The following is an 18382-nucleotide window of genomic DNA, read 5'->3' as shown; positions in this document are numbered from 1 at the left end:
AATGATTTTATAAAATCCTTACAAAAGCACACTTAGCTAGAGATTAAAGTTCCCTTTCAGAAACTTGAGCTGCATGGAAACACTTTGGGAACGTGCCCTTGTTGTCCACAATCTGAAATAATGTGTGCAATCAGTCAAAAATTGGACGCTGGTCATTACTGTCGGGGTGACATCACGACTAGGAAGTATAAAACACACATGGAGTGAAGCTGACACCAGCTTCTGTTTGTTTACAAAGCACTCTCTGTGTGTATGTGTATATTGTTTGTCAATCGTTTGCCAAAAAAGCAAAAAATAAATAAAGAAAATAAAAGAAAGCAAGAAAGTCAAACAAACACTTGTATGTGACTTGCTTGGGAGCAGATCACATCTGATGTAGAAAGACCTGAAACACCCAATGACCTCAGAATACACATTACTGATGATGTGTCCTATGCATCTGTATGATATATCTTCTACCTATGGAGAAATAATTTCAAATTACACAAAATATGGTTTATTACATAGACAGTGTTGATAAAAGCAAACTATTGCATTCACTATTCCACAAATTAAATACCACCAATTTATATTTATTACTGCAAAATTCACAATATCTCAGATACTCAGTTTCTTTATAGAGCCAGAAGTAGCATACATAAATCCTGTTAAACTGGTGTTCAGTGGAGACCTTTGAGATATGACATGCAGGATTAAAGTGGGTTTAGTTGGCAGTACAGCTGGTATAGAGAAGCTTCAACCAGTACTGTAGGTAGTGTACAGAAGCACAGAATCAGTAGTGTTGAGGTGACCCAGAATAATATACCGGTAAATGCACCTGTAAGAGAAGACAAATTGAGGCTCACGCTCCTCACACCTCTGTTACACTTGATATATTAGGTGAGTGTGAAAAATATTGGGGAGAAATATGCAGTTAGATAACTAAATTAAAGTACATATTTGAAATATCACCCCATTAAACTTAAAACGATTCTGGGTGACTACCTTGTGAATCTGATGAGATTCTGTAATCAATGTTGTTTGCTCTGTACACGACCGACTTCCAACACAACACAGAGGCTTGCCACATACAGAAATTCTCAGATGATACCGTCATTGTGGCCTGCATTAAGGAAGACAAGGAGGTGGAGTACAGGCAGCTGGTGCAGGATTTTGTTCTTTGGTCCAAGCAGAACCAGCTACTGCTAAATATTAGAAAAACGAAAGAACTAATTCTGGACTTCAGAAGACAACCCCCCCTCTCCCAGCCAATATGCATTGATGGTGACCTGGTGGAGACGGTCACGTCTTATAAATATTTGGGAGTGGTGTTGGACAAGAAACTGGACTGGAACGAGAACACCACCCTGCTCAGTAAAAAATGTCAAACCAGGATGTACTTCCTGCGAAGGCTGGCATCTTTTAATATTTCCACCAAGCTTCTTAGTATGTTTTATCAATCAGTCATTGAAAGTGCTCTGCTGTACGCTGTGGTGTGCTGGTGCGGCACAAGCAAGAAAAACCTGACCCGACTAAATAAGATCATCAGGAGGGCTAGCTCTGTTGTGGGACTGAAGCTGGCCTCAGTGGAGGAGGTGGCCGAACAACGGACATTGTTGAGACTTCAGGCAATCATGGACAATGTGACACACCCTATGCATGAGGCCATCAGTAAGAGGAAGAGCAGCTTCAGCAGCAGACTTTTATCCCAACGCTGCACCACAGACAGACTTAGGAAGTCTTTTGTCCCACGAGCCATCAGACTGCACAACACTCTGTGTTGAGAGCTTTTACTTTATCTTTTTGATTAGGCTGGAATTCTGGGAAACTTGGCTTGATTTTGATTTTGGGTGATTGTTTATGTTTATATTTGCTTGTACCTTTTTATCATTTTATTTTTTATCTATTTATTGTGTTTTATTTTATTTTTTTAGGAATGATTGTGTTTTTATGTGTGGGCAGCTGGCCACTTAAAAATTTCCTTCGGGATCATTAAAGTTTATCTTATCTTATCTTATCTTATCTAAAGTTTATTAACCACAGAATGTTTTATAGGCAATCCTATAGCTGAGGTGTCCATAATGCCTGATACACACGTGTTCATTGGAGAGACTGTTACTCTCAGATGTGAAATATGGGGAGAAGCAGCCAGTCTGTGGATCTACAGCTGGTACAAAAACAACAACAAACTTACTGAACTATTAAACCAGGAGATCACAATCGGGTTTGTTGAATATGATGACGGTGGTGACTACAGCTGCAGTGGACAGGATGGGATCTTTCAGAAATCAGAGATCAGTGATGTTGTAACGCTGATTGTATCAGGTGAGTCTCTAGCTTCTTTACTATTTAAAATGCTAACATTATTTTCAGGGTTCATTTTGTGAGCTGTCAGTAAACGAGTCCCTGTTTGTGTAATGTTGATGTTCTCATCTTTGTCTACTAGGCAAGAATATTCCACAGAAATCATAATTTATTTTTTAATAGTAAAAGTGCTAGGCAGTGAATCTCACTGTGTTTTGGCTCTGCCATTATTAGACTTTTTAAACATTTGAGGGATTGATCGAGTTTTTTTTTACATTCTTTTATATTAAATAGAGATTGTAATTTTAACACAATGATCTTCTTTTTAAATAATTTTAGTTTCTTCACACACAGGAGCATCACAGGCATTTTAGCACTGATTACAAGCTGAATTGTTTTGAGTTTCTTTTTTGAGTATCTGTTTCTATGTAACTGTCAAATGGTTCAACACAGTCTCACAGCATTTCGTGATATAGTCAAGAACCTTATTCTATTCTTGTTCATGGACATGAATTTCTGTCTTTTTTCATGTCACTTAGCACAACTGCCTCCATCTGGCTTTGTTTCCATAGCAACAAATCAAATCAAATCAAACCAAATTATATTTGTCACATACATATACATATAAAGTATGACATGCAGTGAAATGCTTTATAAGACCGGCATGAGGAAATAGGATGGGGGAAAGAAATAAAACAAGGAAAACAGAAGGCAGATACATTAAAAAACAATAAACTATGTAAAATATATGTAGAACAAAAACAACAAATACGATCCAGCATCTGTGGTATCCAGTGGCAGAAAGAACACTATCAAGTGAAGTCAAGTTTATTTCTATAGCGCTTTTCACAACAGACATTGTCTCAAAGCAGCTTTACAGAAATCAACAGTCAAGTTGAATGGTGTGTATTTATCCATGATGAGCAAGCCATTTCTACTGTGGCAAGGAAAAACACCCTTAGATGTTATGAGGAAGAAACCTTGAGAGGAACCAGACTCAAAAGGGGAACCCATCCTCATCTGGGTTACATCAAGAGTTTGATCATAAATCTTTCAACAATACAGAACACTGGAAAGTGAGAACTAACATGAGTACTGGAGTATAAGATAATAAGTTAATGTTCTTTCTACAGTCTTTGGTATAAATGTAGGAGCTACTGAGCTCAACATTTGTTATCATCACAGATCCAACACCAGCTTTTCCATGACAGAGCCTTTAAACACTCCAGGAGGTCCAATGTCAAAACTCCACTCATGTAGCAGGGTCCAATTGGCACTGGTACGTCTCTAGATGGTTCGGGATGTTTGCGAGTTCGGCATCTACTTCTTTAAAGTCCATAATCTTTACGTTGGGACATGGCTGGAGCTGGCCAAACCTCAGGAAGCCTCGGGATGGGGAGAGAAAGAGAAGCAGTGGAGAGGAATTAGCATAGCTGCTGTTCATGATATTAACAGCACAAGTTGATAATGTGCATGTGATCAGATGTTCTGGTTATGATGTGAGACGTATGTTATGTGTAGGCTTTGCTAAAAAGATATGTTTTTAATCCACTATGGTGGAGGCAACAAAATACTTCCTATTGAAATACATTACAAAAAAAGTCGTGCTCAGTGGCACAAAAAAGGAATAAATTCATGTCAATGAACACAAATCAAAAGATTACATTTTGTGACTATATCACAAGATGCAGTCAGACTGGGTTGTTTTAATGACATCTTTTCTAAAGCAGACTTACCTAGAGAGATTTTAGTTCCCTTTCAGGAACTCGAGCTGCATCGAAACACCTTGGGAACATGCCCGAGTGTTCAAGTAACGTCATGACCAGTAGGTATAAAACGCACATGGAGTAAAGCCAGTGCCAGCTTCTGTTTGTTTACAAAGCACTTTGTGTCTATGTGTATATGTTTGTCAATAATTTGTCAATAAAAATTAAACTAACTCCTCACGATTCTGCCCCCACTCTTGCCGAGGCAGAGTGTCAAGCTAGCTTATAGGGTTCACCTTGCAGAGGGTTTCCAGATGGGCTTGTCCTTATCTCCAACCTCACTTGCTTGGTCCAGCGCTCGCTCACAGGACCTTCTGAAGCATGCCTTTCGGTGGTTTCTTCCCTTTGTGATGAGCACATGCAGCTCCGACTCTCTACCTCGGAGAAGTGGGCTCACATTCTGCGATATTGAGGTCAAAGAACTTATGTATGTTGTGACCTGTGCCATTGCCAAGCTCGATAGAACTTGGCCGGCTTATGAGCTGAAAGTGCCTCCATCCAGTAAATTGGCTGAGTGCATTCTGACACCCGTATCAGAACCTCCACATCGGGGTCTCACGTTCTTTGCTTACCTGCACACTGAGGCATCCAAATCATGGGCGAAGCCTTTTTCGGCCCGCCCCTTTAGCCCCAGCTTCACGCTGTGTTTTCACGTCATTAGGCGGAAAGAACACTGGTGCAGACTGATGCCACGGGTTGAAGAGACACTTGCCAGCTATCTCTTCCTCGGGATCGGCTCTTCCCTTAAGACTCTAACATTACCCACGAAGCCACTGCATAATAATTTGGCACGCGTGGTTAAGGCTTGTTCCTCCATGGTGGTGCTGCAGGCGTATCAGACTAAACTGCTGCATGATGCGGAATGTGCCCCAGGCGGCCAATTTCACGAGCTTCACCGCACTTTGGATCTGGCTCTCAGAGCCACCAAAGAGACCACTAGAGCCGTTGGCTGGTCTACGGCCACCCTAGTTTCAACAGAAAGGCATCTGTGGCTCATTCTGTCAGAAATGTCCAAAAGAGATAGGGCCATGCTGCTGGTCGCCCCCCTAGTTCCTTCTGGCCTCTTCAGGCGATTCTGTAAACGTGGTGGTTGAGAGGTTTCAGGAGAGCGAGAAACAGGCAGGCTCCTTGCTAATAAGCAGACCCTTAGCAGATGGATCATTGATGCCATCCCATTATCATATGAGTCCTCTGGTCTTCCCGCTCCATTCAGGGTCAGAGCTCACTCACTCCACCTGGAGTGTGGCTGTCTCAAAGACTTGGTCCTCTGGAGTACCCCTCCATGACATTTGCAACGCTGCGGGCTGGTCCACCCCTCTAACCTTCGTCCAGTTTTATAATCTGGACCACATTGCCACTCCTGGCTCATCTGTCCTTTCAAACTATCTGTGCTTATACACACTAGTCAGGGACTGGTCAGTCTGGTGTGATTAAACACTTGTTCCCAAAGCGTTTTAACATGAGTTTCTAAAAGGGAACGTCTCTCAGTTACATATATAACCCTAGTTCCCTTAGGGAACGAGATGCTGCGTCTCTAAGCCACACTGCCGGCTTCACTCCATGTGCATTTTATACTTCCTGATTGTGTTTTCACCCCTCCAGTGACGGCCATCATCCAATTTTTGACTGATTGCACACATTATTTCAGAGCATGGACAATGCCAGCGCATTCCTAAAGCATTTCGACACAACGTCTCATTCCGTCAGGGAACTAGAGACGATGCCTATAAACTGACTGCATTTACTGATGTGTATGGAAAAGTTGATTATTACCCAACATGGTCCCTGAAGATAGATTCTAAATAAGATTAGAAAATTTTTGATTTTTTTGAGGGAAAATATACAGTTGCACAACTAGATATGTAATTAGTGTTAAAAAGGCACAGTTAGGTTCACTGGCAGAAAACTCAACCTTTAATGTGATATATGCAAACAAAATCGATAAATCTAATTATATGAATAAAGTTAGGGAATCATGCAACAGGGTACATTCAACTTGGTGTAAGACAATAATGGAAAAAAAAGACAACACCAAAAAGTCAAATGCAATTAAAACAGGCTTGGCATCATCAGGAGTATCATAATGAGCATATAGTTTGAATTTACTAAGTGAATGAATGTCTTTTTGAACTGAGCAGTGTGAGTGTCATTGAGCACATATGTGAAAACAAACACTTGTAATACCTTTGTCATGAACATGACTTTGAAAGCCACCTCATCAGCTTGTGGTGGGAGTGCATAGTGATAGGCTGCCAACCTCTGGAGTGCTGGTTACAGGGAAGGCCTTGGCCTTGCGCTGGAGCTCATTGTGGTGGGCTGTTATGTCAGACTTTGGCATGAACTCTTCAGTGCTGCAGGGCATTTAAAGGAATCCAGTGCAGTAAAATGAACAGAGTCTGAAGCTGGCATGGTGGTCAATGCATTCCTTTCTGTTACAATTATGATGTAAGTATTCTGTCATACAATATTAGTGACAGAAGCATGCAAAACTAATTTTTAAGTGAAAAATGCAATCAATGCATAAACAGAGTTGGTATCATTATTATTATTGACACAAGATCTGATCATATGCTTTGCCAGTTTACTTTCACAGATGTGCTCAATTACACACACTCACAATGCATCCTTTAAAAGAGATTATCATTCATTCAGTTGCATTCAGTAGTACACCATTATTATTATCATCATCATATAATTATACATGTGTTAAATGAAATCAACACATTTTAGATGCTCTGATATTTACTACAGAAATACCCAAACCAGTGGCATCTATAAATCCTGATAAACTGGTGTTCAGTGGAGACACTGTCACTCTGAGATGTGAGATACAGGATGAAAGTGTATCTAGGTGGCAGTACAGCTGGTATAAAGATGCTTCACTCAGTCCTGTCAGTAGTGTACAGATGTACACAATCAGTAGTGTTGAAGTGACACACACAGGTAAATACACCTGTAAAGGAAGAGAGAGTGGAGGCTCACGTTCCTCACACCTCAGTGATGCTGTTACACTGACTGTATCAGGGGAGTGTGTTTTTTGAGACATATGGAAAATAGCAATTGGACATTAATGAATAGCCTTTTACTATGCAGTAAACAGTATGAAAAAGCAGAATTCTCTAATGTATGAAAAATATCAGAAATCTTTTTTTTGTTTTTTGTTACAGTCTAAACACAAAATAATATTATATTGAAGATAATAAATTGTAATTACAAATACAGAAAAAAAAATGAATCATCGACATTTAAATGCACTTTTATTTTCCACAGCAAGACCTGAAGCAGTGGCAACTATAAATCCTGATTACAAGCTGAATTGTTTTGAGTTGTATCTGTTTCTATGTAACTGTCCAATGGTTCAACACAGTCTCACAGCATTTCATGATATAGTCACAAACTTTAATCTATTGGGGGAATATTATGCAGTTAGATAGCTAAATTAAAGTACATATTTGAAATGTCACACCTTAAAACTTAAAACCATTCTGGGTGACTAACTTGTGACTCCAATGAGATCCTGAAAGTAATTTATTTCAAGTTTATTAACCACAGAATGTTTTATAGGCAATCCTATAGCTGAGGTGTCCATAATGCCTAATACACACGTGTTCATTGGAGAGACTGTTACTCTCAGATGTGAAATATGGGGAGAAGCAGCCAGTCTGTTGCTCTACAGCTGGTACAAAAACAACAACAAACTTACTGACCAAATAAACCAGGAGATCACAATCGAGTTTGTTGAATATGATGACGGTGGTGACTACAGCTGCAGTGGACAGTATGGGATCTTTCAGAAATCAGAGATCAGTGATGTTGTTAAACTGTTTGTATCAGGTGAGTTTCTGGGTGCTTTCCTATTTAAAATGCTAAAATAAATTTTAGGATTTAGTTTGTGAGCTGTCAGTAAACAAATCCCTGTTTGTTTAGTGTTGATATTCTCATCTCTGTCTACTAGGCAAGAAATGTCTTTCAAAGAAATCATGTCTTTTTCAGTAGTATCTGTTTTTTTTTATATTGAGTATAATTGTGTTCGGCAGTGAATCTCACTGTGTGTTGGCTCTGCCATTATTAGACTTTTTTAACTATTTAAGGGATTGGAATGATCAGGTTCTATTTAATTGTATTTTTTTTAATTAAGTAGAGATTGTTATTTTATCACAATTATATTCCTTTTAAATGATTTTATGTTTTTCACACACAGGAGCATCACAGGCATTTTATCACTGATTACAAGCTGAATTGTTTTGAGTTTCTGTTTTGAGTATCTGTTTCTATGTAACTGTCCAATGGTTCAACACAGTCTCACAGCATTTCATGATATAGTCAAGAACTTTAATCTATTGGGGGAATATTATGCAGTTAGATAGCTAAATTAAAGTACATATTTGAAATGTCACACCTTAAAACTTAAAACCATTCTGGGTGACTAACTTGTGACTCCAATGAGATCCTGAAAGTAATTTATTTCAAGTTTATTAACCACAGAATGTTTTATAGGCAATCCTATAGCTGAGGTGTCCATAATGCCTAATACACACGTGTTCATTGGAGAGACTGTTACTCTCAGATGTGAAATATGGGGAGAAGCAGCCAGTCTGTTGCTCTACAGCTGGTACAAAAACAACAAAAACAATACAGCATCTGTGGTATCCAGTGGCAGAAATGTGGTGGAGGCACCAAAAATACTTCCTATTGAAATACATTACAAAAAAGTTGTGCTCAGTGACACAAAAAGAGAGGAAATTCATGTCAATGAACACAAATCAATATATTACATTTTGTGACTATATCATAAGATGCAGTGAGACAGGGTTGATTGATTTTAAGAAATCTTTACAAAAGCACACTTAGCTAGAGAGATTGTAGTTCCCTTTCAGGAACTCGAGCTGCATCGAAACGCCTTGGGAACACGCCTAAGTGTTCAAGTGACGACACGACCAGGAAGTATAAAATGCACATGGAGTAAAGCCGGCACCAGCTTCTGTTTGTTCACAAAGCGCTTTGTGTGTATGTGTATATTGTTTGTCAATAGTTTGTCAATAAAAGCAAAAAAAAAAATTAACTCCTCACGGTTCTGGCCCCACTCTAGCCAAGGCAGAGCATCAAGCTAGATCATGGGGTTCGCAGGTGGACCTTGCAGAGGGTTTCCAGATGGGCTTGTCCCTATCTCCAACCTCACCTGCTTGGTCCTGCGCTTGCTCACAGGACCTTCGGAAGCATGCCTTTCGGTGGTTTCTTCCCCCTGGGATGAGCACATGCATCTCCGACTCTCTTCCTCTGAGGAGGGGGCTCATGCTCTGCGACAGTGAGGTCGAAGAGCTTATGTAGGTTGTGACCTGCGGCGTTGCCAAGCTCGATAAAACTTGTCTGGCTTATGAGCAGAAAGTGCCTCCGTACAGTAAATTGGATAAGCGCTTTCTGACACCCATGTCGGAACCTCCACGTCAGGGTCTCCCGTTCTTTCCCGACCTGCACACTGAGGTGTCCAGATGAGATTTTTCTGCCCGCCCCTTTAGCCCCAGCTTCACGCTGTATTTTCACGTCATTAGGCGGAAAGAACACTGGTACAGACCTATGCCGCGGGTTGAAGAGACACTTTCTCTCCCTCTGGATCACCTCCTCCCTTAAGACCCTGACATTACCCACGAAGCATAATTATTTAGCACGCGTGGTTAAGGCTTGTTCCTCGGCAGGTCAAGCCGCTGCATCCAGGGTACCAGGTTGACCTGCTGCATGAGCTGAATGTGGAAGGTGCCCTGGGTGGCCAATTTCATGAGCTTCGCCACACTTTGGATCAGGCTCTCAGAGCCACCAAAGAGACCACTAGAGCCGTTGGCCGGTCTATGGCCGCCCTGGTTTCCACAGAAAGGCACCTGTGGCAAACTCCTTCGGAAATGTCTAAAAGAGATAGGGCCATGCTGGTCGCCCCACTAGTTCCTTCTGGTCTCTTCAGGCGATTCTGTAAACGTGGTGGTCGAAAGGTTTCAGGAGAACAAGAAACAGGCAGCCTTCTTGCTAATAAGCAGACCCTTAGCAGATGGATCATTGATGCCATCCCATTATCATATGAGTCCTCTGGTCTCCCCGCTCCTTTCAGGGTCAGAGCTCACTCACTCCATTCGGAGTGTGGCTGTCTCAAAGGCTTGGTCCTCTGGAGTACCCCTCCATGACATTTGAAACACTGCGGGCTGGTCCACCCCTCTGACCTTCATCTAGTTCTATAATCTGGACCACATTGCCACTCCTGGCTTGTCTGTCCTTTCGACCTAGCTGTGCTTATACACACTAGTCAGGGACTGGTCAGTCTGGTGTGATTGGACACTCGTTCCCAAAGCGTTTTAACATGAGTTTCTGAAAGGGAACGTCTCTAAATTACATATATAACCCTAGTTTCCTTAGGGAACGAGACGCTGTGTCTCTAAGCCACACTGCCGGCTTCACTCCATGTGCATTTTATACTTCCTGGTCGTGTTGTCACCCCTCCGGTGACGGCCATCGTCCAATTTTTGACTGATTGCACACATTATTTCAGAGCGTGGACAATGCCAGCGCATTCCCAAAGCATTCCCCTTCGACGGCTGTCAAACCTCCGCTTTCTCTGAAGCTCCCGGCTTCAATCGCGCACATATAGCACTCATCACCAGCTTCTATTTAGACCCCTCACTTCCACACTCTCACCGTCAGTTATTGTTGGTATATGTTCACAGCGGTCGTTGTTATCGCTCATGCGTATCCCGGTACGTGTCTTCCCACCGGCACTCTCTCAACGGCTGCGCTTCTCTTCCCAAAACGCATCGCGGATTCCCCCCCCGATACTGCCGTTGTTCATTCTATGCTTTTGCTGCTCAACCCACTTTCTCCCGTGAGCTGTTCAGCGCCGCGCTTTTACTTTCGCCTCCCGTTCATCGCATAACATTTAACAACAAAAGGCATATGTGCACTAACAGCAGAGATTCACCAGTATACAATACAAACCACTGTCGATTCTCCATATAAACCTTTATTATATTCTCCAACATTGTAAACACAAAGATCGCTCACAAAATCACTAAAAACGTGCGGGGTGTAGTTCGTTTTTACAAAAAGCTAACCAGTGTCAAAATTAAATTCTCGAGTCATTTCACTCTGACACACAGCTCTAAAAATTGTCCTACACCTGTAGCATCTGTAAGGCTTGATATTTCCGCCACTTCAGCGAGTTCTTCTGCGGCTGCACAGCGCCGATCGAGATAACCGACGTTAAGTGGCACATTTGCCCCCCTTGTGCTCGAGTTATTAGGGTTCGGCGACATAAAAGAATCGACATAACCGATGAGAAAATGCTAAGACAAAGCGAGAATTTGGCGGTTCCACTTTAAAAACGTCGACTTAATAGGGTTGGCGAGTTAACCGAGGTCGAGATAAGTGGGTTCCACTGTATTTCTATAAGCTCTAGTGTTTATTTTAAGTCAGTGTAAAATAGAATGTGGTTACATGCTGTGTTACTCTTGTGCACAGAAGTGTATACTGCATCTGCTCCATCACATGTAGAAGCTCCATTCTCAGTGCTCATGCTGATCTGTAGTGTAGTGACAGCATCTCCATATCTGCTGATCACCATCATTCTGCTGGTCAAATGTTACAGAGCTCGAGGTACGAATTCTTTCAGTATCTCTACATTTCACATAATGAGCCATCACCATTATAATAACAGGCAGCAGATACTCCATATCATTTAGGGTTTAAAATGAAGAGGTAACATTTTTATAGCACAAAAGCACATGGTAATAAATTGGTTGCAAACACAAAGAAATTCTGAGCTACATTTTGCAGTTACTAAAGATGCCCAAATGAATGAATGTTTATTTTCTAGCACATCTTTTCCTGAATCACTGAATTATTTTCATTCATAAACATTAAAACAAACCCTCTTTAAATTGTGTTCAAGGCAAGATAAAATGCAGTTTGTTTGTTTTTATGTCATAAACACCTGGAATAAAGTTTGAAATGGAACCAATGACATTATACATTTCTTTGACAGCTCACACTGATGAAGACAGAATTGAGAATGCATAGAGGATGTCATAGAGGAGTGAACAGAAATGTTTCTATAAAAACACGATGCATTTACTGTCAAATTATTTCATGCTGTTATTTGCTCTGTATCTTACAGACATCCTTTTTGTTCTGAATGGATTTGTAGTGTTAAAGCCTGCAAACCTCCTCATGAGGTAAAAGTTATCATGTGTGTTATAAAGCCTACATGCTGCTGATGCAACAATATATATATATTCTTTAAAATATACTGTTCAAGAGAAATAAAGTTAATGAATTGTCTGAGGGTTGAGTTTCCTTCTGCAAAATACCATCTGACATGAAAATAAATGTTTCCCAATGTAGTCACCTGCAACTTCAAACCTCTAAACATTTCCTGTAACTGTAATAATGCTTAGGAAAAGCACAGAATATTTAGTTGAAAAATATCTGGACCTCTTTTAACACAGATCACACCAATATAGGGTTTTATTCCAGTGAAAGGGAATGAAATAAAACAGTATCAGGTGCAAGATGAACACAAGCATTGCTGTTGGTATGAAATCAGAAAGGTGTCAGAGCTGATTTTCACTTCAGCATTCACTATAATTAAACATATGACCACATCAAAATAAAATATATTTCATATATAATATAAAAGTTTATGTTGTACATTTGTTACAACTGTTTGATGTTTGATAACCTTTTTAATTATTTTCAACACACACACACACACACACCCACACCCACACCCACACACACACACACACACACACACACTCACACACACACACACATCACTAGCCAGCTAGTATTATTATAACTGATTTGAAGGATTTATAAGAATGTGTTTTCATTCAGAGATTCCCTGCTCATGGTCTGTTACAACTGGACTTTAAAACTGCACTGCATCCAGCCATAAGAAGGCCTCAGACATCTTGCTTTACTTTTAAATCCCTGTTACTTTGTCAAACCACATACATGGCTATTGATTCGCTTTGATTATAATTTGTGAAATATGTTTGGATCATTTTTTGTTTTGTTTCATCTGTTAATTAATAGAACAATATACAGTAATATTACATCACACAGTGTCAGCTGGTTTTGAAAGTTAATATAGAAGCAATTTGTAAGTTGTAATAAATTCAGATTTAAACTTTTTTAATGTCTAATAATAAAAAATAAAAATAAAAAACATTGAAACTCAATTCAAGTTTTGTTGGTAATAAAATGTAAAAAGAGCGACCATTATTTATTTAAACTTAAAATAATTCTTGTAAATTTAAGAAACGAGAACAAACTAAATGATAATCAATAACATATTTACATATTGATCAATTCTACACCACCTTCTCAGCTCCATAGAAATAAATAAATAAATAAATCACCTTCAGCAGGAGCCACTGGTACACGTGAAACCACCACTGATATGGGAATAGAAACAGAGAACGTGATGTAAACAAGAAAATAATGTAGTCTTTTAATTAAAAACACTCAAGATTCATTTGTATTCTGAAAATCTAAAATCTGTTGCAAGGAAAAAATGTCATTATTTTGCTCATTAATTTATTTATTTGTTTCATTATAAGTAATCAGAAATGCAACAACTGTGCTTATTAGTATTATCTTACAGCCAGCATATAAAACGAGCTGCTGCACTGTAACATTCAGCACATATCACTTAATCACACAATAATCTCATCACTCAGAACATTCAGACTGCAGATGAACAACTTTATACCTCACCACTCACTGTACTGAAGACACAAAGAGAACATTTACTCACAGAGCATCACAGGAAGTGGACTGAATTCAATCCTGTCTCTCTAATGAATTAATGACTTACAGAGCAGAGGTGTGTTTTAAAGCCTCATCACTTCCTCTGTCACTGTCAGAACAAACTATCAAGAAAAATAAAGATAACAGATCTTTACTGTAATTCCTCTTTTATTGCATTTAGCCTGTGTTTCTGCTCTTCATTACTTTCTACAATAAAATAGTTAACATTTCTTTCCATCACCCACTAAAATTTTTTATTTATGTGTTTATTATAGAAACCAGTTATGACATTAAATCTATTTATTAGCTGGGAAATTAAAACTTGATGAAACAATAATCCATAGTCTCGCTTAAATTCTGTCTAAATTAGTGTGATTTATGTAAGATGTTTAACCCACTTAAAAAAATACTGGGGTCTATAAACTACTGAACAGCTGCAGGTTCTAATAATTGTCAATATCGTTCAGTTTAATAGTAACAACCCAGAATACAGTTTAGGATCTTAAACATCAGAATATGGAAACAAATGTGATCTGGAAGACACTGTGTGAGGGGTTGGTGGGTCCTTTACAATACTTGGGGATTTGCTGGAGCATTGTGGAAGAAAATAGTCAGAATGATGGAGAGTGAAACACTGATGATTTTAGCAGCTGAATTCACTGTTTTTTGGGGTTTTTGGTGGAGTGTGAATTGTACTTTTCATTTGGGGCAGGAAGTTGAGGTGCCTTCTCAGAGAATGATGTAGTGATGGTGGACCATACAGTATTAATGATACTCCATGTGCATGCCTTTTTTGAGTCACTGACCAACAGGATTATTACAGATAAACAAAAAAGTCTAGTATAGATAAAGAAAAATAGTAATTTAGATTTAAACTCTAATAAACAACAATAAGCTAAAGGTATCGTTTTCTAATAAAGTAGTGAGTGAGGTTATGTTCAGAAATCTCAACTCTCTAAAAAAGTTTTGTTTTCAATTGGCTTTAAAAGAGCTCAGTAAGTGTCAGTGGATTTAAATGTACCCAGCATATAAACAGTTAAAGAGTTCAAAGTTAGTTGTTAATTTCACACCTGCTGCATCTCTGCATTAAAACAGAACAAACCACATCCTGAACTGGTCTCTGCTCTCAGGCCTCTAACACTGACACTGCCCTGTGTGTGTACAGGACTAATGACAAGTGTTTGTTTATTGCTCTTATTTTGAACACAGGTAAATAATGTTGTTGGGTTTTTTGTTAAATGCAGTGATTTATTTAGGATTTCTTTGCATATTAAATTGCATTTGCTGTACTGAGACATTTCCCTGCACAGATAAATAAAGAAATGTTAGTTTGTCACAACTATGAGTTCTTTAGTAAAAGTACAAACACCATCCAGTCATTTTAATAAATGATGAAATGATCATGAGCAGTCATCATGGAAAAACAGATAACAGCAGGACACAGAAGATCAGGTACAGATTCCAACAATACAGATTAATTTAAACTCATTAGTATATTTAAATCCTCTAAATAATGTAGATGTTAAACTTTAACATTTACTGAGTTACATAGAGTTACACCTTAAAATGAACCTGTCACATAACACATATGGATCCACTGATCCACTTGAGCAGGCTTGCTGAAGTTCACACAATGTCCTAATCACACAATTAACTCATCACTCAGGATATTTACACTCAGGACATATTCAGGACATGCACACATACAAAGAAAAAAAAAGTTAAGTATACAGTATGTTACTTATAATTGTCTCAGATGTGATAGTTTTTCTTCCCATTTTTTACCTAAAGACACATTGACTAAAATATATGACTTTAAAAGGATTAAAATCATTATATCATCAATCATAATCAATCTGCAAACAACCAAAAGGTCTAAATGTACATAATTATTCTCCCTGTCCATTTTATAATGAACACATTTAAACCTGCTCATGCGATTGTGTTTCAGAAATCTCCTAGGATTTTCATACACAACAGTTTATAAAGATTACACACACACACACACACACACACACACACACACACACACACACACACACACACACACACACACACACACACACAAAGTAAAACATGGAAAATTAAAGAGGTCAGAGGAGAATGGCAGACTGGATAAAGCTGACAGGAAGGAGACGCTTTTGGAACAACACCTTGTAACCTACATTACAGTGTAATCTGTCCAACAAAAGGCATGGTAACTTAACGTCTATAAATGCACATGCAGTGGATGCGGTGGAAGCACAGCCATAGACCTTGTGCAGAGTGGCCACTGATGACTGCCTCCAACCCATGAGAAAGGCATCCGTTGTTAACATTATGCGAATACAAGGAGCTCCCAACATTGGGCCATGTGACAGGAACCGGGGAAAAAACCTGGAAAACCCTCTGGTCCTGAGCCACCACTGCAGGGGTCTCATGTGCAGGTCAAGTGGTATCACATTGCTTGTTCTTATCCATTCTTTTATTTTCACCTTTTTACATTTTTAAAGGAGAACCGAAAAACACACAAAGTACTTTCTGATCAACAGAGGCTAGTGCCGTCTCCTCATCATGTGCTTTAATAATTGTCTGGTTGCTTTGTCACCCCACCGGTGACATCACGCCCTGCCGTTGGACAGATTACACACTTGGTTTAGAGCCTGGTCATGCAGGAGCGTTGTTGACGCAGTTTAAGTTTCTGAAGAGGAACCTGACATGTCTCCAGTGACTAAAAAGTGAAACTAGAATGCCTTGCCCCCATCTAGTGGTAACTGCAGTATAATTTGAATCCTTTAGTTTCACTTTTCCACCTAAATATTGAGTTATTGAAGCCTTCTTGTCAGTCTGACCAGTCTCCTCTGACCTCTCATTAAAAAATGTTTACTTTTGTGTGTATGATCTATATAGACTGCTGTGTGTGAAAATCCCTGAAGATTTCTGAAATACAAGTTACTGCAGGAGCCACATGATTGGCTGATTGGATAACTGCATTAATGGGCTGGTGTACATGTGTTTCTAATAAAGTGTACAGTGAAAAGCACTTTTATAATGTGTTTTACTTTAATTGAGACTATTATATTTTTGACCTATACAGATTTTACATTATGATTCTGAAACTTTTAGCTTAAAAAAGGTAACAGGAGTGACCACAAAATTCTCTCTCTCTCCCTCTCTTTCGCTCTCTGTCACAAATACACACACACACACACACACACACACACACACACACACACACAACACCATGTTGATGAGACAGTTTAGTATTGAGTGTACAGGAAGTCTACAGTAATTCAGTATGCTGTAGCCAGTGATTGAAAAGTAAAACTAAAATGTCTTTGTCTCACTCTAGTGGTAAATGCAGTATAATGTTATTCCTGACCTTGTCCACAATGTAATAGATTTAAAAAAAAAAAAAGTGTTATATATGTCACATATACTTTTGAACACAATGGAATTGTTTTCTTCACATATCTCAGCAATGTTAGGAAGCTGGGGTCAGAGCGCATGGTCAGCCATGATACAGCGCCTCGTAGCACAGAGGGTTAAGAACTATATGCTGGGAGATGACCCTAGTGGGGCTTAGAGACTTGAGTAAAAACACCTGATGGAGTGTTCAAAAGGTCTCTTGGATTCTGCAGCAAAAGCCAAGTAGCTGGAGCAGCAGGAACTCTGAACCTAACAGACAGTCAATCCAGCCATTTCAGGCTGGCTTATTAATTCCGTCAGGATCAGGGCTCAAACCAGGGTCAACTGCATGAAAAGCAGGTGCTTTTGCACAGTCTGCCACAGGGAGAATGCAGGGACAAAATCAGAAATGTAGAAAAATTTAACAAACAAAAACCCAAAACACGGGTCTCAAAAAAATAAATAAAAAAAATCAATTAATTCCACAATTCAAAAGGTAAAACCCTCAAAACTCACTAATTAAGCAAAAATACAAACAGAGTCTTTCTCAGGTAGTGGCTAAAATACACACACACAAAAGAAAAAAAAACTGTCCAAATGCACAGCAAAAAATAAACACTGCAATATGACTCTCAAGAAAAAGGTACAAAACTCCAGAAAATAAAACTCCGGAAAAACAGACCACAGAGAGTCAACAAACCAGCCAGAGTAGTCCACAAACCTGGAAATTTAGATATACAGGGCTAACAGGACTCATTTGAAAACACTGGGAGCTTATTAGGGACTGAGGAATAAATGACGACATCTAGTGGGGAAAGGGGGAATGAAAAATTAATCATCAGAGGGTGACTGAAAGAAACTCTGAAATAAACCCAAAATGGAAACTGGGAAAAGTTGTAAAGACAGCCGAAAGGTTTTGATGGCAACGATGCAATGAGTTGGAGAGGGAAGCTAGTTAAACTTTTTTTTTAAGTAATTGAGAAAAGAATTATCAACTGAATCCACAATCACTTCAAGAGCCATAAAACCAGGAAGTGCACTTTGACCCGAAGATGCACAGACCTTGGGAAATGACTCCATCTGGTGTGGTAGAGGGGGAATTGTCATGGAGGTTGTGACTGATGCAGTACACAGTAAAAAGACAACATCGAGCT

At 39.3% G+C, this 18382-nt stretch overlaps 3 protein-coding genes across 4 annotated transcripts in view; 2 read left to right on the top strand and 1 right to left on the bottom strand.

Moving 5' to 3' along the window:
- LOC124387347 (obscurin-like) overlaps positions 1-18382 on the top strand; it is a 402170-nt gene that overhangs the window by 81228 nt on the left and 302560 nt on the right. The gene's annotated exons all lie outside the window — the stretch shown is intronic.
- LOC124387367 (Fc receptor-like protein 5) overlaps positions 1-18382 on the bottom strand; it is a 107415-nt gene that overhangs the window by 3068 nt on the left and 85965 nt on the right. The gene's annotated exons all lie outside the window — the stretch shown is intronic.
- LOC124387379 (leukocyte immunoglobulin-like receptor subfamily A member 1) lies at positions 1019-8339 on the top strand. Of its 2 annotated transcripts, XM_046851710.1 has the most exons (3): positions 1019-2304; positions 7602-7883; positions 8251-8339. In XM_046851710.1, the coding sequence occupies exons 1-3, from the start codon at positions 2061-2063 to the stop codon at positions 8274-8276; spliced, it is 552 nt and encodes a 183-aa protein (XP_046707666.1). In that variant the 5' UTR covers positions 1019-2060; the 3' UTR covers positions 8277-8339. The 2 variants fall into 2 exon arrangements, 1 of the variants encoding a protein (XP_046707666.1); XR_006926145.1 differs by lacking the exons at positions 7602-7883; positions 8251-8339 and adding an exon at positions 7320-7354.

The sequence above is a fragment of the Silurus meridionalis genome, chromosome 6 (assembly GCF_014805685.1).
Source record: "Silurus meridionalis isolate SWU-2019-XX chromosome 6, ASM1480568v1, whole genome shotgun sequence".
NCBI lineage: Eukaryota > Metazoa > Chordata > Actinopteri > Siluriformes > Siluridae > Silurus > Silurus meridionalis.
Note: the sequence above shows the minus strand (reverse complement) of the source record. Positions and strands in the feature narration are given on the sequence as shown.